At 40.2% G+C, this 22,814-nt stretch overlaps 1 protein-coding gene across 5 annotated transcripts in view; it reads right to left on the minus strand.

Moving 5' to 3' along the window:
- Window positions 1–574: 574 nt before the first annotated feature.
- The window catches only part of greb1l (GREB1 like retinoic acid receptor coactivator), a 54,285-nt gene continuing 32,045 nt past the window's right edge, over window positions 575–22,814 (minus strand). For 2 of the 5 annotated variants that reach the window (XM_072440904.1, XM_072440903.1), the window contains exons 3-34: window positions 21,028–21,189; window positions 20,351–20,521; window positions 19,094–19,270; window positions 17,830–18,006; window positions 17,480–17,602; window positions 16,496–16,618; window positions 14,728–14,859; window positions 13,593–13,727; window positions 12,871–13,008; window positions 12,620–12,805; window positions 11,446–11,742; window positions 11,236–11,364; window positions 10,988–11,122; window positions 10,668–10,868; window positions 10,385–10,565; window positions 9,970–10,159; window positions 9,748–9,884; window positions 9,316–9,658; window positions 9,101–9,216; window positions 8,746–8,969; window positions 7,797–8,359; window positions 6,319–6,427; window positions 6,097–6,240; window positions 5,868–6,001; window positions 4,744–4,905; window positions 4,439–4,643; window positions 3,555–3,720; window positions 3,222–3,449; window positions 3,003–3,144; window positions 2,725–2,925; window positions 2,458–2,596; window positions 575–2,154 (exon numbers count right to left, since the gene is read on the minus strand). In XM_072440904.1, the coding sequence (XP_072297005.1) occupies window positions 1,991–2,154; window positions 2,458–2,596; window positions 2,725–2,925; window positions 3,003–3,144; window positions 3,222–3,449; window positions 3,555–3,720; window positions 4,439–4,643; window positions 4,744–4,905; window positions 5,868–6,001; window positions 6,097–6,240; window positions 6,319–6,427; window positions 7,797–8,359; window positions 8,746–8,969; window positions 9,101–9,216; window positions 9,316–9,658; window positions 9,748–9,884; window positions 9,970–10,159; window positions 10,385–10,565; window positions 10,668–10,868; window positions 10,988–11,122; window positions 11,236–11,364; window positions 11,446–11,742; window positions 12,620–12,805; window positions 12,871–13,008; window positions 13,593–13,727; window positions 14,728–14,859; window positions 16,496–16,618; window positions 17,480–17,602; window positions 17,830–18,006; window positions 19,094–19,270; window positions 20,351–20,521; window positions 21,028–21,184 (5,829 nt within the window). In that variant the 5' untranslated portion in view covers window positions 21,185–21,189 and the 3' untranslated portion in view covers window positions 575–1,990. The remainder of the gene's footprint in view (window positions 2,155–2,457; window positions 2,597–2,724; window positions 2,926–3,002; window positions 3,145–3,221; window positions 3,450–3,554; window positions 3,721–4,438; window positions 4,644–4,743; window positions 4,906–5,867; window positions 6,002–6,096; window positions 6,241–6,318; window positions 6,428–7,796; window positions 8,360–8,745; window positions 8,970–9,100; window positions 9,217–9,315; window positions 9,659–9,747; window positions 9,885–9,969; window positions 10,160–10,384; window positions 10,566–10,667; window positions 10,869–10,987; window positions 11,123–11,235; window positions 11,365–11,445; window positions 11,743–12,619; window positions 12,806–12,870; window positions 13,009–13,592; window positions 13,728–14,727; window positions 14,860–16,495; window positions 16,619–17,479; window positions 17,603–17,829; window positions 18,007–19,093; window positions 19,271–20,350; window positions 20,522–21,027; window positions 21,190–22,814) is intronic. The other 3 variants (XM_072440907.1, XM_072440906.1, XM_072440905.1) reach the window with 3 other exon arrangements.

The following is a 22,814-nucleotide window of genomic DNA, read 5'->3' on the forward strand; positions in this document are numbered from 1 at the left end:
CTGCTCGGCAGGCACTCACTAGGCCTACAAACCTCCACAAAAGGGCTTATTCTCAATAAAGACGCAAATAGTCCTTTAAAAGAACATCAACTGTAACTTAGACACTGCATTCACACAGACACTTCCACTTACCTGTGTGAGCCAAAAGAGCGGGTACAAGCAGGAGCCCACAGTCTGTTTTTATAGTGCTCATTGACTGATTGTTCGCACCTGGCACTGCGCATGCGTGCTCCAGCAGCAGGGGGCAGCAGAGGACATCACATCCTGCAGTTTTTGCACTTAAATCATTGACGTGTGACTAAAATATTCTGGAAGACTTAAGCTTTTCTTACAATATTTGACCATCTTTACAAGTTCTACTAAAATGCACATAATCTAAATCTAGAGAGTGATGCCTCAAGATCATGGACTTTTATATGATTTATAAATAAGGTTGTTGGGTTGAATACATTTTAAAGGTGCACTATGTAACTTCTGGTAGGGGGCTGCCAGCTGCTCGTCTCCATGGTGATGTAACTGCTTCGCTTAAGATAAGAAAACACAACTCTGGCAACAAAAATAATATCAACACAAATTCTTCAAGAAACGCACATGTCGTTTTATTACATTCATAAATTTCAACAACAAAAGCATGGCCCTAAGATCATGTGTTCACAATCTTCAAACACAAATACAGAGTGAGGTAGATCACAGAGATACCAAGGCTTCCACTGGGCTGCAATGTAGTCTAGACAAGATTGTGAAAGCAAGTTGCATAATAAGTGTTAATATATACAAACAAGACAATATTTTATGGGCAGCTGTAGATCGATTCGTATGACACATTGGGACCTAATGTGTTGTTGTGAGAAATATATTCTTTTGATGATGACCTGAATAGTGCAAGTTCACATTTCCCACCCCACTAACATTCATCTAAAAGGAATCATTCTGGGCCGTGCGCGAGTGGTTTTGAACAAAAAGGGACACAGCCACTTGTAATAAGCAACATGCAATATTACATTATTATGATTATCAGTCCAAAATGTTCAATAAATAAGAATACAACATGGACTTTTTCCAACACAAAAAACGTGATCAAGAAAGTTTACAGACTTTACGGTAAGCACACATCTAGGTAGATTCTTCTTGTCTTGCACAAAGACTAAAACTGGCAAAAATACACAAAACATTAGAGGCCCTTCATTGTAAAAGGGATGATACAATATATTAGTAATGTAAACATTTTTAAACAGTAGTCCAAAATGAAATTATTCCATTTTGTTTTATCTATTTTCTTTCCACAGTTTCTTCATTTTTGTTGGTCCAAAAGACTTAAGGGACTTCAGTATCACCAATAAGGCATTTTCTTTGGACAACCCTGTGCAGAAAATATAAAAACATTTCAAGTACGCATTTGTGTGACCTGCTGCTCTTTTCAGTACCAAAGATGGCCCTTTTTTCCATCATTCTGATTGCTTTTGTCAATACATTTGGCAGTGATTGCTGTTGATTGATTGACTAATGCTTGATAAAAAGTATAAACCTTAAATGAAGAATTAGAAGCACATAAAACAAGCCAAAGAATTGTACTATGACGCATGGTTATGTACTAATACTACATTAAAACATACCAAATGTTATACTCTCAATATTAAGAAGCAAAGATTAAATCGCATAGTGACAAGCAAAAGGTGCAGCAGAGGATGTCTTTGGTATCAACTTAAATTAAAACACGACAAAATATAACACGGTATAAAGGAAACAATCTCTTCAAAAAACGTCCCTTTCTTCTTCTTTTTAAACCCTGAGATAAAAATACATGTTCAGGAGCGCCCCGAACACGCAATACAATCGTCAATAGTCACATTATCATTTTTGCGGCTTTGATTACATGAAATACAGGAACAAAGCCGTGATGCTAGTGATGCTCTTTCATCATAGGACAGTTTGTATAATTCTTAGAGCAACAGTCAGCCATGGCTTAGGTCCACACGCTCGGTTCAGATCTTCAAATGTGGCGTCCCGTTAAAAAGTACAGGGGTCGGTCCTCGCTGCAGTTGGCCGTTTGGAACTCGTCTCGGAGCCGGAATTGCCACTCGTCCTCCAGCTCCAGCCGAACGATGGTCTGTCGCAGAGAGTTCCGGTCCTGGCAGATCACACACAGAGTCGCGCCTGGGAACAGCCAACCACAGTGTCAATAAGGACTCAAAGGTTTGGTTGGAGGTTACATCATAGGTCAAGTTTACCTCAAATGGAGGGGTTAGACAAATAATAATGGACCAATTGCTTGTTTATAATTTTACAACATTGAAAATAAGACAATTCTCAGCGGTGGCAAGGTTCATTACTCTCATTACTCTGAAGTCTATCTACAAGGCAAAGTTTGAATATCAACTTTGAATTAAAGTGCTGTTGTTACTTTAAAAAAGAAGCCCTGTAAAAGTAAACGAGTTGAGTTGAGTGAAGTGAGATGACCTTTCAGAAAGTGGAATTTCTTGAGGAGTCCAGAGACGACAAAGGAGTCGCTCAGGTACAACAGTAGCCCACTGAAGACCAGGCCCTGATGCTTCAGGTTGATGGAGTGTGGACGAGAGTTGATGTAGCACACAGAAACCTGAGGACAAAAACATATATAAGGAATTGTTTACTTTCAAAATAAATAACAGTTAATTATTAATTAAGAGCGTAAAATAAAGCACTATTTGTGGCTATGCATCTGAAAATATTCCTGAGAGTGGTTACTTTGGGGCCGATGTTCAGGTAGCTGTCGATGGACAGGACGGGGTTGGCCCTGTTGTGAATGGCCATCGGGAAAAGTCTGTGGCTGCAGCTCTGGAGGAACTTCTCCAGGAGGAACTGCGCCGGAGCGTCCAGCAGCGTCTGCTCGCTGTCGGGAGCACACACGTACTGAGACGGGCTGATGAAGGCCGGGTTCTGCATCTCCTGACGAGCAACAGACAGGTCAATGAAGGTCCTTTTGAAATCATTAGCAAAAAAACAAATCAACAACAACAATTTACCACAAGTTTGGGTTTGACCAGGAAGTCCTTGTTCCCTCCGACTGGAATGTGCTTCTTCATGAGGCTGAAGTTGTTGAAGCGACAGAGCAGCAGTCCACTGCTGTTCACTCTCAGATTAAAGTCCACCTCCTCACAGCTGTAGCTGAAGGACACACACATCATGTTACAAGGACAAAGCCTCAATGTACTACAGAAGAATCTAGCATCACAGACTCTCACCGGTTGAGGTCGTACTGCACGTTCTGTGTCAGGTCGACATTGAGCAGAACAAAGTCATGGAGGTGGCTGCGGCTGAAGGGACAGTGCGGAGCCCGGAGGGACAGAGCGCTGCTCCACTTCCTCGTCCCGCACATAGCATACAGCGAGATTTTAGGGGTGTTCTCCATGTGCTGCAGCGCCAGCTTCAGAGACACGTTTGTCAAAACTGAACCTCCGTCAGGCGTTTCACTAAAATACACAAGACAAATATGAGACAGGTGTGCTATAACTGAGGTGTGTCTGGAGTAAATCCCTCTTCCAGTGACATGTCCTGTGTTTGCAGGTCGCTCTCACCTGCGCTCTCTCACAGGCTGGTAAGCATTCCACAACACACAGGAGTCGTCCATCATAACGATGAAAGGCCACACGTCCTGCCTCTTCACGCCCTGCTCCTCCAGACGATTCCTCTCCAGCTCCAGGTTATGGTACGACAGCTCTTTGATCATGAAGCGCGCTGCACCTAAAACAGCAGCAACACTTTGTTTTATCACTGTTTGGTGCAGTATGTCAAGTTTTAAGATAGTGTCAGCCTTGCACTTTTGTATTTGATCTACTTCTGACACACAAAAATTACATTGATCTGGACTTCCCTGAATAAATCCAATTTGGATTAAAAAATGAGACCGCTATTAGTGGCTTAATATGGCGTATGATGATGTGTGTAATCACCGTTACTTGTGGAGGGAAAGTAATAATAGGGCTATCCATTAAAGTGCATATATTATTGCAACTTCTATGCAGCAAATGGCTGAATATATTGAGATATTGAGATTGAGATAAACTGAGTTTAGGACTATTTTTGGGAAACTGCCACTCAAGTAACTAGTAACTGGACGTAACATCTGATTTATAAGTATGTAGTTAGAAGGACAATATGTTAATTCATGCAATCAATTGTGGAATTTAAAAAGAACAAACCACAAAATGAGAAAAACAAAAATCATATCTAAATGTAATATTGTCTACATAGAGTTGCCAGATACTCAAGTAGGAATAAAAGTATGCAGTCCATAAAGCTATGCAGAGGAGTAGAATTAGTTTAAAAAGCGACTCAGGTAAATGTAAATGAGTACCACCCACTTCTGACTTTAACCTTTTTGTAGAACTTGTGCTTAGTGGTGAAAAATGAAACCCAGAACCTTTATGTAACCTCATTGAGTTGCATAGATGTCATTTACCAACTCCAGCATTGTTGAACATGGCCGGCAGGACGAGCAGGATGTGGTTGGGCCAGTATTTTCGGTACAGGGCCATTTCAAAATGCTTCACCACCAGAATGTGCAGATGACTCTTCCCCTCCATCGCGTGGAAAAGGTTCAGTAAACCGTGCTCCTGACGTCCCGTAGTTGGAGTAAATATAGGACTTTTCAACAGGTCCACGTCCTTGGGTCAAACATAGAGGTATTAAATGTTGTCTCCTACTTGATATTGGACAGAAAGATGTGTTAAAAGATGTATATGATCAGACTTTATTCATCGTTACCCTGCTGGAGATGAGAGGCAGGCGCATGCTCTCCAAGTGGCTGCCCTGCTGACTGAAGACAAAGTGCTGCTCCTTGGATTTGGGAATGACAAACTGAAGCTGGACCTCTTCACCCAACATGGAGGAGCTGAAGGTGAAGGCGTGGAAAATGCACTCGGACAGCTGCGGCAACACACATACATACATTATTATCACAAATACACCAGGATTAAGCAATTTCAACAAGCTGGACTAGTCTGGGATGTTTGAGGCGTTTATTTAGAGTATAATGTAACACAAGCAATTAAGGCCATATTCATGTGCATATAACTGATGTAAATAAGAGTGTTTTGTTTACTTACCATTAGTATTAGTATTATTTAGTCTTATGCTAGCTATTTTTACTTTACTTTATTTTATTTTTATTTTATTGTATTATTGTTATTTTATTATTATTTTATCTTTTTTTTTTCTTTTCTTCTTTATCTTTATCTTTATCTTTTTTTTTTTTTCCTCCATTCCCTATTAAGATATGAGAGGAGTTTTGTTAATAAGAGTTTTTTCTTTTGTTCATAAGAGTTCTTCTATTAAGAGTGTTTTAAACTTCCTATAAGTGATCTGTCCTTTCCTTCTGTTTCTACCTGCGTTGCATCAATGAAATTTCCCCATGTGTGGACATTAAAGGCTATCTTATCTTATCGTATCTTATTATAGAACAAATATTTCAGTGTTGTTGTTTTTTTTTAACACACAAAGATTATTTGTTCCATAATAGGAACAAAACAACATAAAAATACTACTATTATAGTAAAAAAAGATTATTATAGTATGAGAGTTAATTTGCAAAAAAAGTACACTTTGTCTCGCAGTGTTTTCAATTGTATTTATTTTAGTGCTACATATTTTTTAATGTCTTACTGATCAAATCCCCTCAACTATAATGTTTTTACTAATACAAGCAGAAGATGACATCAAAAAGGGAAAACAACACACACACATCTTCAAAACGGACATATCTGTTTTCACTAATGAGCTCTTCACATGTATATTTTACGAGTATAATTACGGTACTCGGATATTTTGCAGCGTAACCTCAAAAGATATAGATTTTGTTGTTGTTGTTGTTTAGTGTTTGTTCCGTTTACCTGAGAGGAGGGGCTTTCTTCACAGTAGTGGTGGCATTGCTCACAGTGATGGAACACGTTGTGAGCTGCAAACCGGCTCAGACGAATGGATGTGGTCTGTCGCTCAGCTGGACTTTCCCCATCTTGTTTTATATCTACATCAAAAATAGCATTAAAGCATTTATTCTCCTCAGTCTGGACAGTCACTCGACTCATCGAGACATATATTCAGGTGCGTATTTCCTCAAACCTGTTAAGAGCTTTGGCATCTTCTCTGAGTAAACAGGACTCGCCTTCGTAAACTTAGGGTCGCGTGGAAAAGAGTCAAAGGAAAGCTTGCGGATATCTTCAATGTCAGGCCACAAGGTGTTCCCGGGACTTGTAACAGTTATTTCTAGTGAAAACACAGCTCTGACAATTAAGTTACTTGTTCGATTTGGTTCGCAACAAATCTGGCTTCACTTATACTGACCTTCTTCGTCCTCGACCTCGTTCTCGTCGTACACGTCCACCTCCAGGAGTCGGATGAGCATTTTAAAGAGGATGCGGAGGAACTGCAGGTAGGCACCGGTTTTACCCACCTAAGACAAAAAGAATGGATTAAAAATAAGACTCTTACTCATCTTATATAAAGTGTAGGTTATATATTTACTATTTGCTCAATTTATGTACCGGTAGATGGTTAAACATGGAGAAATTCCTTAGTCCTTGTGAACGATATTTGTTGTTTATCGAGTGAGAGAGAGGATTTAAGGGGAACTTATGTTTGATAGACCATGTGTGCAAACGGAGAATTGTTTGTAAAGTAAAGAAGGGAAACTCTGGAATAATTGTAGAGATGAGCGTAACAAGTTACTTCGCCCCTTTCGTTTCAAGATGATTTGAAGAGATTAATGATAGAACAATACATAAGGGAAAGTGTAATGATTATAATATTTGCTGGTTATGTTTTGTATGTTTTGATTTATATGTCCAGTAATGTGATGTGTTTTTGTTTTTTGAAGGAATGACAAGCTTTAAAAGACAAAGATGATGCATTATTTGTTTTATATTAGCCTTTAAACATGCTCTTGAGTAGGTTCAATTTGGCATTTTATGCTTAGAACCAAAAAAAAGTTGATAAAAACAACATTACAGTTTCCCACTAGACTAACTGAGTTTTGGTGCCATCTACTGACTGCAGAGGGAATTATACAGGTTAATAATGAACTGGTAAGTCTTCACAGCGATGTTAGTAGCCATGCAGTTGTGTGCAGTACTGATCATGATTAGATGGGAGAAATGCACAGAGTGAGTCTGGGCATAATTTATGGACTTAAAAACAGCAGAGAAGATTTTCAAAGCCACGTCAAAGATGGAGAAAACACAGTGTTTTGACGCTCGGAGGGAGAGGACTTACTATCCAGGATTTATCAAACTAGTGTGAATTAAGCTAAATGCCACTCCAGGTATGTTATTGATGAGGGAACAATGTCAGAACATGGTTAGAAGCTCAAAAAAGTACATTTTGTCCTTTAAGCTTATACCGGCTCCTGGTTCTTATAGACTATTTTCATTCTTGATCTGTTTGTATGAAATGTTTCCTCTTTATGTCCAGTTGATTGACATAATAAATTGAAATATTTATAAATTTGTATATTTGTACCTTAATAAATATTTCCTCTACTATTATTATCCAAATTGTATTACTGTACTATTTGTTCTTCTCTGGTGCAGTTGTTTAAAAAATATTGTGATAAACTTGCAATATACTGTCCAAAGTTTTGACCTTTAACTTGGCCTGGTGCCACTTTTCCGGGCAAAGTAATACTATCTCCATGAAGACAAGCAGGTGGCGGACACTCCCACAGAAAAGTTACGTAGTGCTCCTTTGATGAGTGTATTTGTGAACTCTGTTGAAGTCATTTATTTCTCTTGTGGGTCATTAAAGCTCTATATTGCGTCTCTTACCTGTGGCGGTCCACTCAGCAGCAGTCGTCTCTGGTGTGGCACTGTGGGGGCTTCGTGGTCTGCGTGATGCTGCCTGGCTGTGGTCCACTGTCTGTAGTACATGCTCTGCTCTGCCCCCTGCAGGTTGGCGGTGACGAACGGCCTAAGCGGGCTGCTCCAGGTCACATCGGCGTGGGGCAGAAGAGAGAAGGAGCTGAGCTGGCTCACGGACTCGCCGGAGAGCAGGTTGTAGGCGGCCCGGGACATGATGACGGTGCGAGGCAGCACTCTGGAAGGTTTGGCGGGCCGCTCGCATTGGGTCGACTGGCTTGGCTTTTGAGTGGAGGAAGAGGAGGGAGAGGAGGAGGTGGAGGAGGTGGAGTAGAGCGAGGGAGGCGTTTTGGAGTCTTTGGAGAGCAGATGGCTCCCGAGAGAATCGCACTCCTGTTTGAACACGGTCTGAGAGCCCATCTCCATCGTGTTGATGTCCGAGGGGCCGCAGTCCACAGGGCAGTGGGACGTCGACGGCTTTGGGAAAGTCTCTGCGTTATCTGAAGAACTGACTCCATTTTCCACCAAAGAACCTGAGTGTGGCACAAACATGAGTCAAATCTTTATTTACAGAATCAAACTTGGATGAACGCTTGCATTCAAAACCTCAGATGGATGAATACATGTTTAGATAAGGAAATAGTTTGATAGAAATATTGCCAGAAAATCCAGATCCAGATGTCAATGACTGCTAATTTTGAGTTTTTGTTTTTGTGATTGGGTCCACACAACACACTTTATTATAATTATGGATTGTGTCTTTCTTTATGCTGTATAATAGAATTAAATCACAAGTTTGTGTTGCTATTATTGAACTATTGAACTCTTTTATTTCATACGACCCAACCCAAGCCAACATTTTGATTCCCTTTCAAATCACTAGCATTCTTCTTTCAAATCATAGATGTGAATCACTGACCGGAGGCTCTGGTTGCTGCGCTGCCGTTGCTCTGAGGTCGCTCGAGCTCGTCTCCATCGTGAGTGGGACCCTTCTCTCCATCAAACGCAGGGGCCATGGCTTTTTTTGGATCCCGCACAACACTTGAGGACACGTAGGTGCAGGCCAGGCCCACCTCCTGCTCCAAAGCTGTGCGGGTTAGGTAGCTTGAGTCGATCAGGCGAAGATCACAGTATTTCAAAGATCTAAAGAGATAATAAGGCAACTTATTAGTTACTTTAAAAAAAAAAGTGCAGTTAGGTAGTATTTAATGATAAAATACTATAATTAGATACTACTGCAGTACCATAACATTTCAATGGAAAAAAAAGGTTACCTGGGGAATGTCTCTCCAAGTGGGTCCTTGCCCGTCAGAATAACAATACAAGGGAGTCCCTCAAGATCCTCATAGATTTTTGGGGCCCAGTCATCATTTTCATATCCTCTCCATGTCTGAAGGACAAGATATGGACACACTTACTTTCATACTTTATGTCTAAAGTGCACTTTCTGAAACACTTCATTAACTTATTTTTGGCTCTGAGCACTGACCCTGATGCGGTTGGCGTACACTTTGGGGAGGCTGAGCTCGGAGACGGGACTACCCAGCAGCACGGCGAAACACAGGGACAATCCCAGTTTGTCCCGGACGTCCTCCAGCCGCTCGCGGGCCAGCATCGCCAGCTGCAGAGAGGGAACCCTCACCAGCAGCATGTGGCCCCGGCCTTGTGAGCCTTCTCTGCTCGGGGAGTTGATCAGGTCCTCCACCATGGCCAGGGTCTCAGGGGTGATGTGGTCCCGCAGAGACGGTGACGAGGTGAGCGCCATCATGGCCTCAGTGTACTGCTGGATCAGCAGGTAACTGCGGATCACCATACTGTGCAGGTGCGGGTGTCTGAGGGAGTGAATGATTAGTGAGTTAATTTATTAATTTACCACCAGCCGCATAATCCATTTAATCATTTGAGCACAATATACATTTACCTTTCCAGCAGAGTATAAACCATTTTCTCAAATGCATCATCACAGCGCAGAATAGGACTGGCCACACCCCACTGCAGGGACTTGCTGTAGTCGCTCAAACCAAAGTAGAGCAAATCCTTTGGCAACTGCTCCCCCTGCTGGACAAGTGGAGTATGAGCTTACAAAGCATAACTTTAACTGACAAGAGTAGTGTAAAGTAAAGTAAAGTATACTTCTCCTCACCAGGCTTTCATTGGTGGGCCAATGGACCTCGTTGTGGATACTGATACGGGACTGGTGCGTCTGCAGAGTGTATGGGAAACAGCTGACTTGCAGCACGAGCAGGTTCATGGCTGTGAGGACTTCAGGGCAGTTCACCACTCGGTCAGCCAACCCCTGCAGCTCCCCATGGCACACAGAGCCCGACAGAGCACTGCAGAACACAGTGTACCAGATTAGCAACTGGGCCAACTTCATTCCATAATATTTACATGAATATTTAGTCTCCTGAAGACATGACACATCCAGCAATAACAGCCCATACAAATTAAATCAAATACATTTTGGTCAGATGTCTTCACAAACATTTATGTTTATAAAACTCTCCAGACATAACATCTTAACACCAGACACAGCAGCGTTACCGTTGTGCTTTTACCTTGTGAGATCAACATGGGAGTTGTCGTGAATGAGGACAAACAGAGTGTAGGGGTTCTGTTTGACTTTCCTCATGAATGCCTCCATTTTCGCATGGACATCACCATCCAAGCGCACCACATACTTCTCTGATTTCTGATTGGCTTGAGAGCTTTCTTCAACTCCAAGGTCCACAAGCACACCTGGGGAAAACAAATTGGGTTGATTCATCCTTGAGTATGAGCCAGTGACCCAGAACATTATGGTTTTATGGAAGAAAAATGGAAAACAAAACGTCCTTGTACCTGATTGTCGGATTCGCTGTGCCGTCTGCTGCACCAAGATATGAGAAGGTGGAACCAAAATAAGAAAGTCCACTTTACAAAACCTTCCCAGATCAAGGTTCTGTGTGCCTGAGTCAGCGATGGAGCAGACTTGAGATAAGAGGCTGCGTGCCACTCTCAGCTGTGTTGGATAGATCTGGAAGATCTTGTTTAATACCTCTTCTGATGGACAGACAAAAGAAACAGAATGATTGTTAACTCAGATTTTTTTGGTGCCATTTATCATGCCTGTCTATTTATAAAAGTGTTATCTGTCGAAAACGGCCTGGGGGCAGTCTAACCTCTGTCGGAGTGGGGCGACATGCTGGCAGCCTCCTGAGAGTGGATGTGGTCAGTCACGTCACCCTGAAAAGCCAGGCTGCCCTGTCCCTTCTGTTGGCGCTGGTACCGCATTAGCTGCTTGTCCAGATTGTCCCCTGAAACAGCAGAACCCATGGTCACACACAAGAGGAAACATCAAACAACATATCCATTTAACAGAACGACATACGAAGTGCATTCTGCGAATACTTTTTTGTCACCTACTCACCAAGTGATGTTGTTTTAAAGTGAGACGCCAGCACACTGACTTTGCCTGTGATGAGCTCGTAGCTGATTTCCTTCAGAAACTCATTGGTTGTCAGCATGCCCTCAGCTAAAGCACGGCCTTGATATTTTCCTGTGGTAATCACATTGGGTGAGACATCTGAATCTATTGCAGAACATTATTAATAAAAGTAGAAAATGCAAAGCTTTTTACCCAAAACAAGTACGCAAAACTCGCTGCCGCTCATTTTGGAGGCACATACAATGACTACATAAGTGGGCAGGCACTGGTGGAGTGGGCCTTCACTGAGAGTTCGCAGTGACTCTGAAATGCCCTCTCCCAAGGAATTATGGGTAACCACAACTTGGACGCTGCCACCTGAAACGCTCGCCTCGAGCCGAGCCAGCCAGGGCAGCTGAGCCGGGACGATGGCGGGACCACCAGGGCAGCACAGCATGGCCTTTAATACAATCTGCTCCAACTCCTCTCTCAGGGGAATCTGATGAGGACCTGAGCCAACAGTGACACCAAGAGAAAGGACAAGCTATGTCAAGTGGAATCATTGTTCCCTCTTTAATCTAAAGACCTGAATAAAATCAGCACAGTAGCCAATATGCTAGTAATAATAATACAACAACTTCCAAGCAATAATATCAAACAAATAAAAAGACCCCAAACCCTATGAAAGAAAAATTTACATTAAATGTAAGGCTGTGATTTCAATTATGACTCTTATTTGTTTATGAGCACAATTACTAGCATTTGCAGATGGCTTATAATACCTTATAAATACTAATAAGCTATTAACCAAAAGTTATAAACTAAAAGTGCAAATAAACCATGTACAAAATGTTTGTAAGAGAATGAATAAGCTGCTTATTAAAATAACCACTGAATAAATGCTAGTATGTGCTTATAATAAACAACTGGCGCTTACTAATGTCTCATAAACAGAGTAATAATTGAAATGCTTTAAAATGTAAATAAAGAAACTTATTTTAAAGTCTTGCCAATTTTTAAAATTGTATTATCAGATTGGGATGCAATCAAAGCCACTTTTCAAATTTAGGCTTTAAACAAACGTGTTCTACAACATTATAAAATATATGTTTGGTCTATTTCCTCTACGGGTTAATTTTATCTGAAGAAATCGTTTGAAATAAACATTATTTCAATTCTCAGCCAAATGATGATGATTAAAGTTTTTGCCATAATCAAGCAGCCTTAATTACAGGTCAATTAAGAAGAAGAAGATCAGCTTAAAGTCACACAATTTGCAGCTAAAGATTAAAAAGAAAAAACCTCTAATGAATTTGGGGGTCCGATTGTATGAATTGGTAAATAAGTTATCAAATCAGTGTGAACGATATAAATTTGAGGGACTTACCTAATCGCGCCAGGTACTGCAACGTGAGTAAAATCATGGTTTCCACACTGAGGAGTTGACCGCTGCTCAGGCCCATCATCTCCAAGTTTTTCTCCGTTAACTGGCTGCTCTTATAGCAACTGGTCAGCAGGGGGCTCACCATTATGTCTCCCACATTTCCATAGAAATAAGGTAAAGTGCCATGCCCTGAAATGAAAAGTCTGATTAGTTAAGTGATAAGCAATTAAGGAATATGATTTCAAATGTCGCACCGATGAGTATGACAGGGCGAACTCTAGAAGAGTTAAGGAGGTTGTCCGGGACGATGACGGTTTCTCCTGCCGTTACCGGTTGTGGCTGAATAACAACAGGAGCAGGAGCCTGATGCACTGACACGGTCATAACAGCACCTGAGTCAAGAAGTAGTTTAGTCTATGGTCATTAATGCAACTAACAATAATTATAGTATTCAACCAGTCAAACAATTATTTCTATTTCTATTTAAAATACATTTGAACCAAATTAGAGTTGAATCCGGCTGGCGTACATTTTGATTTAATAATGCCACTTGTCATGAGTCTGCAGATAATAGTCCAGAAAACGATAATCAACTAGTTACATTTGTTCTGATTAATTGCTGCAGCCTTGATTACATTTATATAGTAAAATGGATTGAGGTTGTTCAGTATGTTTCAACAAATACAACAATGATTACAGGGAATAGGCTATTTTCTAATCATGTCAAACTCTCCATTAGCATTGCCATGGAGATGACGGCTGAATCATTCCCAACGATTCATGCACAAAACTAAAATTATGCAAACCAAATATAATAAGCTTCTTACAGCTCTTTAAACAGTGCACTGACAGACAAAAGCCATATGCACTTCACACTGAAATGAGCTTAGAGATGAGTAAATGACATTAGAAGGTCAAGTGAAGGCGGGGCTTACTGAGGCGACTGAAGACTACGTGTAATGGGTTCAGCACTGACCTGGAGAGCAGACTATGGGTCGAATAGCGGGCACGGGCAAAGCTGTGGGCGGCACAGGGACCAGGGAGCTCGGGTGAGCGGGGTGCCAGCTGCGATGCCGCTTCTTTGGGGGTCCGCTGTTCATGGCAGATGATACTGGAGAGAACAGAGAGAGTTTATCTAAAGAAATGCTAAATATTATGCTGTCTTTTAATAGTCAAGATACTGTAAACTGGGAATGATCACACAATATAGAGCGTTTTCTTTTACACTCAAATATGCTTTACAAGACAAGGAGAAACATGGTATAGAGACAACAGTAGTCCTTTTATTGAGATTAGCAGCAGCTACTTTCATGGGGTCTGTCTTTAAAATACACAATGTTTTATTATTATATTTGTGACAAATCAAAAACACATATCAAGCATTCCAATCAATATTTTCAATACATAAAACATATAAGTCACTCGCGACCCCGAAAGGGAACAAGCGGTAGAAAATGGATGGATGGATGGAAAACATATAAGTTACAGGTATACGCATTGTCATTTATAGAGTATCCATAAAAACTCTTCTCTAAATCCCTTAAATTAGAGTTCAGTTAGATAAGATTAAAAGTAATCTGTTAAATTATAACTAAGACAGAAATCTAAGTTTAAATGGTATGACTAGATATGTTTATAAGTTAAATAATTGGTTAAACCTTGATTTTAAAGTGTGTCGGTGAACACTAGTGTGCCTTGAGTGGCAGAAAAAAAATCCAATTTGAGTGAAGTTCCCTGAGCAAGAAAAAGCACAAAAACAGTATTGCAAAATCTTAAGTGATTTTAATACATTATTTACATTTATTTAATCTAATTGGAATCATTTGATCACAGTTTCTAAGATCATATTTTAGTGGAAGGGTTGACGCAGCTTCTCATCGTTTCAACAACAAAAAGTGTAATGCCACTCAAACAAACAAACAAAACACTGGCTAAACACATTTGAAATATTTTGTAAAAAACTCCATTATGAGATTTCATTAGAGCATTCATGTCTAAATGTTACTGTTTTTTTTTTGGGACAATGTATATCAATTACATAAGTAAATGAATTGGATTATGATCCAAGATCCAACAGGGACTCTTTTATGAAACAGTCCCTGTATTCTTACCTGGGCTATCCCCCATGTCTGTGGAGCGATACACCTGCCCCTGAGGCCGGAGGGAGACTGGGGAGGGGCTGAGCAGAGGCGGGTGGGCATCCACCATGTTAGTCGGAGCACTGACCCTCAAAGCTGTGGGAACTGAGCAAAAATATTCAAGTTTAACATTAATGTAACTGTGACCAAGCACATACTGCCCTCTCGATGTGTTTGAATGGGAGGACATGCAAACCAATCACAGTATCTCTACGGCAATATACTGCTTAGTGTGCATTTAATCACATTTTAATCAAGATTCAGTCATTTCTACTTGATGATCAGTTTTGGGCTAGGTCCAGTAAAAGCATAATGCTAAATGCTAATGCTAAAAACCTAGTATTTTAGAATTAAAATGAAGCATAAGCATAAACTAGTTTTGTGTATAGACTTGTAAATGATTTATTATGTACAGTATTTGTTCATGTTTGCTGTGTTTGCACAGAGCAATCGTGTTTGTGTGTCGAGCGATGAGATGATAGTAGACGATAGTTTTTGTATCTTGTCCATTTGTGGTTTAGAATTGTGTGTGTTAATCCCCTGCTTCCTTGGTCCAGCAGGACACAAATTAGCTTTGGCTATAATCCTGCTTTGTTTGTTTTGTCATTTACCTGTTCTCCCTTTCTTAAATTAATAAAAATACAAATTGTCATCTAGGCTTAAATGTATTGTTTTGCCCTATGGCTCTAATGCAAACTGTTCAACGAAAGGTCATTTTAGGACTCAAACCTGGGAGACCCTTGGGCAATATTTTTCCTCATGTCCTAATTTGACATTCATAAATCCTAGTGCCAGCGTGAGCGCAACACACTAAGATATTGATTAGTAGCTGTAGCCTTTCCACGTCAATATCAACCTTGTGAAGAGGCCAATGGGTAGCAAGGCCTTAAAAGTCATTACAGCGTTCTTTCCTTGAGTAGTGATTGATGTGCAAATATGAGCGCGCACACAAAATGGATGTGTGTGTGGCGCGCCATCGTCATTGTGATGTCAGCGTCACGGTCAGTTGCATGTGTTTTGACCACATCGTTGTATCAGCACATGTATGTAAGGCTTTCCACAACACGGACAAGCCATGTCACGTACAAGTAAAAGCAAACGATACAAGCAGCACTTATATTCTGTTATATGAAAAGACTGTAATGGGTTATATTCAAGGACACAGCGATGATAGCGTGGTGAAAAAGAACGGTCCCTTCAGGTAAAAATGTGTAACTACAGGTAGATTAAGGATACATTTGTTTAGTACAAGGAAGTTAATTGTTCCATTAAACTGGTAGCTTTATAACTTAAATGATGTAAATATTTAGCTTGTAAAGTAAATAATTTCTGAGCTTACATTCGTTATATTCTAGTTTACATCAAAAGCCACTTACTGTTGCCATAGTGACTAACAAAACAAAAACAAAATATGTAATCTTTTGTAGAAAAAAAGCCCTCAACATCATGTATATAACAGAAAGCTGAAATAAAGTATTAGAATTGTCCACATTTAGCTAACGTTCAATTATCCATCAATCACAATGGACACAACTAGGTGGCGCCACCAAGCCAAATTACTGGTCATGTCTGTGGAGAGGCAACTTAAAAACATGCGTAATTCAATACACGCAAAATAGATACGTTTAATGTCATGCAGTGCAACACAATGCTACAAGAATGTGCTCAAATGTGGCAGTAACCCATGTTATAATTTTTCTCATATATTTGCCTGTTCTAGGCACTCTTCTGTCGTTATTACCTATGGGCAGAGTCTTGTTCCCCGGTGTGGATGTGAGCGGTTTGATGAAGCTGCTTTCTCGACTCAGGTCCTGACTGCTGTAAAAAGATGACGGAGGATGTGCTTGCCTCGCTGGAGGAGAATCTGTAAGTTTGACAAAAAACACACACTCAAGAAATGGCCTGTAAATAATAGCTTCTGAGTCTCGCTGACCTCTTCAGGAGCAGAACGCACTGGGAGGTTGTAGTCAGGGAGATTTTGGGAATGAATTATGCCATAAAGGGAGCTAGGAGACAGCGCTGCCGAACAGTAATGTGTGATGAGAGCGCTGACAGCCGGCTTTTGGGTTTAGAGGAATAATCAATAGTATAATAAAAGTCAGGGAGATTTTCCAACCAGAGAAAACATGGACAGTGAGCCCGATATATTAGAAGAGCGTCTTCATGATACTTGTGGAGGTAACGGTGGTTAGCCTTTGCTCTCCGAAACGTTCTTATAAATAGTTCCACCATTGGATTTGATCAATGTCAGATATTGATTACTCATTACCTTTAGCAGTAATATCTATGAAACTAGTAGGTAATTGCTGCATAGGCCACACGATCACAAGATTGTATAAGGATGTAATATTTAGACTCAGACAAGGCAAAATATTGATCAGAAAGAGAGCTTGCTTACTTACACACGTTAGCGCACAGATTACTATACGAGAATAGATCCTAGTAACAGACATTGTGTTATAAATGCAAAAACGTAATTTTTGCATTCAGAAAGTTTGAATTAATAACACTGGTCCCATGCTATTGAAATAATAATGTGTAAACAGTAATGAGTGAATTCTTGTACATGCAATTATCGTGAATAGTTGTGATATCATGATGTTTCTTCTCACATTATTCCTAACTCTAAAAAATGTTAATGCGTGCCATCCCTATTACAAGCGTCAACGTCCAAAATTAGGGAACAATAAAAGAAAGTATATGTATATGGTATATGTTTTCATACCTGACAGTGAATGGGGGGAGGAGCTGTGTCCATTGGTAACTCCATTTTCTTTACTGCTCAGAGAAGAGGCCGAGCCGGGTTTGGACGTGGATGCGTTGTTGGAACACTGACGGGTTTTACAATCTAATGAACAAAACAATAAGTAAAGGTGATTCATAATTGATGTAATATACAATGCTGCATACAAAAACAAACGGTTGTTTTTTTTTCTTTTATTGCATGTATTTTAAGTACAGCATTGTATTAGTTAGTATTTTGAATTCATATAAATACATTTCAATCAAATCAATCATTTTTTACTACAACCCATACTTTTTAATGTACAAAAAAGGCCTCATATATACGTTTACCTTTCCAGCAGATGAGGGGTCCTTTTGACAGAGCACCTTGCAAGTTCTTCACCAGGTAGTATTTTAAGTGCTTCTGCTTTTTGGGCTGCGTAGATAACTTCAGATTGATGTGATTTGAAAACTCTGTGAAATATCGGAAACCCTTCTCTCCACAGCCCACACAGTTTCCAGAAAAACCTTTAAAAAACAAACAAACGGACAAGTTCAGTTTAAAAAGTTAAACCTGAATTGGACACAATACAGAGTATAATGTAGTGATTTGGGTTTTTTCATGGCCAACACTGATGTTTTACTCCTCTGCTGATATTTGATTTGGGCCAATAAGTAGGGACAATTTTCATAATTTTCCCTAAAATATATGAATATATATTAAACTACAAACTCAGTTCTGTCTTTACAGTGCATTGCTCTGCATAGTTATTTTTTATTGGGAGAAATAATATCAATAACAATTTTTTTTTAGATATCTACTGTTTTACTACTAACCCATATGAGAGCGCATTTTGTGCTGTACTCTCTTTGTACTAAAGTGTTTTAAAACAAAGCTTTATATTTTTCCTTTAAGCAGTTATTCGACCCAAACAAAATATTGGCCTGTTTGCTAGAGAAAATCAATAGTTATTTTAATACAATACAACATGCTTCACAGGACAATAAAATACAACACAAAGCAGGTCATCATACATACGAAGAAAATGACAAAAAGGGCACACACACAAAAATAGCTGAAATAAATGTCCTAAAAAGTAGTGAGGTGTAACAAGTGCTATAAAAGATGATACTGATGGTGCAAGCCGAGGAGCCAGGGCCAAAAAGGCTCGGTCACTCCAGGGGTGACATGTCTTTTAAAGCCAGTGAGTTATATCACATTTGCTTAGCTTTATATCACTTACCACCTGCTTCTTCTGGGGTTCACACGTCACTGTGATTAGCTTAATTTGCCTTTCACTCACTCATGACAGAGGAGGAGGTTGTGAGGAAAAGGATATGGTGGGTGGGTGTGTGTGTGTGTGTGTGTGTGTATGTGTGCGTGTGCGTGCGTGTTTGATAATAGAGCTTTTAAAACGCACTGAATCATAACTATCTCACGAAATTGGCAGGTCCTTATTTCATGTATGCCCAGCTCTAACTACCCTCTTCTGATTAGTCCTGCTTTCAACACAACTTATCAGAATCTTTCATGCGTTTCAACCAAGATCTTAAAATAAACCCAATTGCTAGCTGTCTTATTATTTCTTATCACAGACTCTGGGAACACACTGACCTAAAAGTGCATTTTTCCCATTCTCGTCGGGCAGGAAGCGTCGGTCCACGGCACACACCAGCACGTGCTCCGGGACGCTCGGGGACTTGGCACCGACCAGCTCGAACCCCGCCGGGATATCTATGGGCTCTGTTGCTATGGAGACCAGCCGGAGGTCCTTACCGGCTTGACAAAAACCTGGGGACAGAGGTTGTTTTTCACGTGGACAAATAATAAAACATTAAGTAGAAAGTTTAAATACTATTACCACTACTACTACTACTACCGATTGTTTTCTTTAAAAAGGTGCACTGTGTGAGGCTCTGCTTTTTAACTATTTCTAACAACAATATTTGAAATAATGAGCGGAGCTGAAAGATTATGGAAAGATACATTCTTACAATCATTCTAACAAGCATTGCAACTACAATTAGATTAAATGAATGTTCAAAATTTTCAATTCAACCATATTGAGGAGTGTAAATATTTGATTGAAGACTGAAGTATGAACTGCTAAACTAATGATTTTGCAGAGAAAATTATGTTATGGTGCTTATTGCAACAAATACAAAAATCATATTAATTTCGGAATAAGTTCATCATGGTCTAATCTACAGGACTAGTAGGTTTTAGTCTTAGTAATTTATTAATTACAACCCTTCAAATTGTGATTAGCCCTTTTTAGTAGACTATACACTGCACTCACAGGGGCCTCTACACACACAGCTCACTGCGGGCGAAAAAAATGATTTCAAATCATTATTGATCAAATCTGACTAACTTAAAGTATTTATGGACTAATATTGTTCATACAAGTTTCATTTCACATAGATCACATGTTAAATACAGAAATGGACCTGATTATTAAGCTTTTTGCTCTTTTTACTTCCTCAAGCTAAGGTAAGCATTGGTAAGTGATTTTACACCATAACAGTTTATTTATTAATGTATTTTTTATTAAGAGTGGTTTATTAATGCCAAGTTGTTGGAGTTGTTGGAGTTGTTGGAGTTGTTGGAGTTGTTGGAGTTGTTGGAGTTGTTGGAGTTGTTGGAGTTGTTGGAGTTGTTGGAGTTGTTGGAGTTGTTGTTATTGCGACTCTTGCAATGCATTGTGGTCCATACTGACAGGTTTAGTGACTGTACTGTACAATACTTTTCAAGGAGCATTTTGAGAAATTTTGAGTACACTACTTTGTCACCTGCTGGACATTCAGATTCTAAAAATGACCACCACTATTTAGTGGCCTATGGAGGAACTAGTGCTCACTGGGTTCTTACCATCCAGAGTGCAACAGCCGTCGGGGGGCGGGGCCTGGAGGTACGGCAGAGGGGGGCTGCTGCTGCCCGATTCATCGTCATCGTCCATTTCTTCCATATCGTTTGACGAGTGCCCGTTTATATCATGGTTTAGCGTCTCTGCCCCAATCGGCTCCTTTTTGGGCTTTATGTCTACTGAAAAAAACTCGGGTTTTAGTGTATTAATAAAAATTATTACAGTTTGCCATTTTAATGGTGACTGAAAATTACTTTGTCCAGATGACAACCGCTGAAACCTTTTCTATTGCACTAGTACACAAGTACTACCACATCAAATATTTGTCTTTGGAAGAACTATTTTAGAGATAAAATGTTCCAAAAATGGATCGAGACAAAACATACACTGATAAACATAAACTCATTATTAACCTTGGATTAAGACTAAACAGTGATCTACAGATTCATTACTTTGAGAGCACATAAACCTTTAAAAAAAACTACACCAAGAAGTCTTTGCGACCACCAATATATGAACCAATGTCCTCAAAACATTTGTCTTTTTAGTTACTGAATACTGTACATACATACAAATACTGTATACTGTTGTATAGGACATACTTATGGATTACAATTTAAGCTAGCCCAATACAACGTGCATTCAGTACTGTTTAAATGGAGTGTGTGCTTTTTGCTCTTACCCTCCACGTTTCCAGGATACGGCTCGGGCTCGAGGTATAGCTGTGTGAAGATGGGCTGTGGGTCTATGCTGCTCGATCTCAGTGAGGCCTCAATAGAGTTATGAAGAGCCTCTTCAAACCGCGCAGACTTCAGCTGGCCCGCGTACGAATTCCCCATAATTACTATTTGAGATAAACAGAGGGAGAAAGACAGAGAGTGAGAAGCCATGCTTACGTAATCTTGAAAAACACAATATAAAGCACCACAGTTAACACATTGGTATGGCTATAGTATGATTTTGTAATTAAGAAAGAAATGTCAAAGAATTTTGTATTCATTATTCAATTCAAAACACAAAATAATAATAAAATAAATTAAATTACTGACTAAGCCATAACAGTAAATCAAAAAAGAATAATATGCTTGAACATTTACTGAGATGTCCTCTTTTCTTTTTCAATCTTATGGCATCAAAATAGAATATTTATAATATTTTTTTTTTCAAAACTGGACACTGTCCACATACACTCCACATTCTCAGAACAGCCAAGACCAAAGGCTTCTTTCTGCCAGTGCACTCTCATGGACTCCTGCCCTGTCATCAATGCCCCCTTCACACCTCTGTCCACGGTGGGACATCTGCCGGGGTCGCCCACCCGTCTTTGGTGACGAAAGGCAGCTGGACAACCATGTGTCCTCAAAACCAAGCAAAAAAAGACAAGAGAGAAAGGACAGCCGTACAATCTCTAAATTAGCCAAAAGAGCTGTCTCCAACTACTCCTTTTATCGCACGACTGAAGAACTCCCATTTGTGATGTGTCAAAACAAGTCAGGAAATGTAGTTTGAATCCAAGCCAGCAATAAAAGGCAGGTCCAGCAAAGAGGGGTTCCACAGGCATGTCCTGAGGTGCCTCCTGTCTGTGTCCTTGGAGAGTTCATGCTGAAGCTGTTTGAGAAACACATTCCTTTTTTCAGGATGATTTAAAACAGCTGTTAAAAAGCAACAACTGAATATATCCACGGTGTAATATTAGCCTTGAGGGGATCTGTACAGACAGTTATATGTGAGAGAAATTCTTAGGTTGGGCAGTGTGTAAGTGCAGTCTAGAAATGATGTTTTACTCACAGGATGGATCAAAATAGAGTTATTCATGAACCTTATTTTGTCAATACACGTTGGTGTGAATCTGTCCACGCCTGGACAGGTTCCAGTGGCTGTGTTTACCTAACAACCTTCAGCCCAGACAAAAGACTAGATTAACAGAGCCCGACTGTGCTGTCGGAGATAAGGAGCTTAACAGACTGAGCTACAGTATTTCTTAACTGATGGAGGAAGGAGCTGCGCAGAAACAAAAGGGACAGAGTCAGCCTCAGGCCCCTGTTGGACTGAAGAGGCTCCAGAGACCTGACCCGCCCATTCAGAGGTTTATCATTAACCTCGCTCACGCCGGATGTGGACAACACTCTGACCTCGCATCACCTGCATAAGACAAGACCCTAAAACAAACTGCTGTGGTGGGACCGGTCACCTGACGGATGTGACTCAGGTAGAGCAGGTCAGCTGACGGGACTGTGCTGCACGGATGGATGGACTTAAAGAATAGATGACCAGGAAGAAGAGTTTAAGATCAGAGTCTGAAAGAGGTCATTCTGCTCCTCTGTGATGCAACAGTTAGTGAGCAGTTGGTCCGGATCTGCTTGTGGGTGGCATCACCAGATTGCATGAATGTGACCCTAGGTCAAAATAAGGCCTATCTTCACCAGAGCATTTGAGACGACAAAGAAACTCAAATAACAGCTGACAGCC

This window comes from Eucyclogobius newberryi, unplaced genomic scaffold (assembly GCF_026437365.1).
Source record: "Eucyclogobius newberryi isolate DKJ021-1_F unplaced genomic scaffold, fEucNew1.0.hap1 SCAF_12, whole genome shotgun sequence".
NCBI classification, from domain to species: Eukaryota; Metazoa; Chordata; class Actinopteri; order Gobiiformes; family Gobiidae; genus Eucyclogobius; species Eucyclogobius newberryi.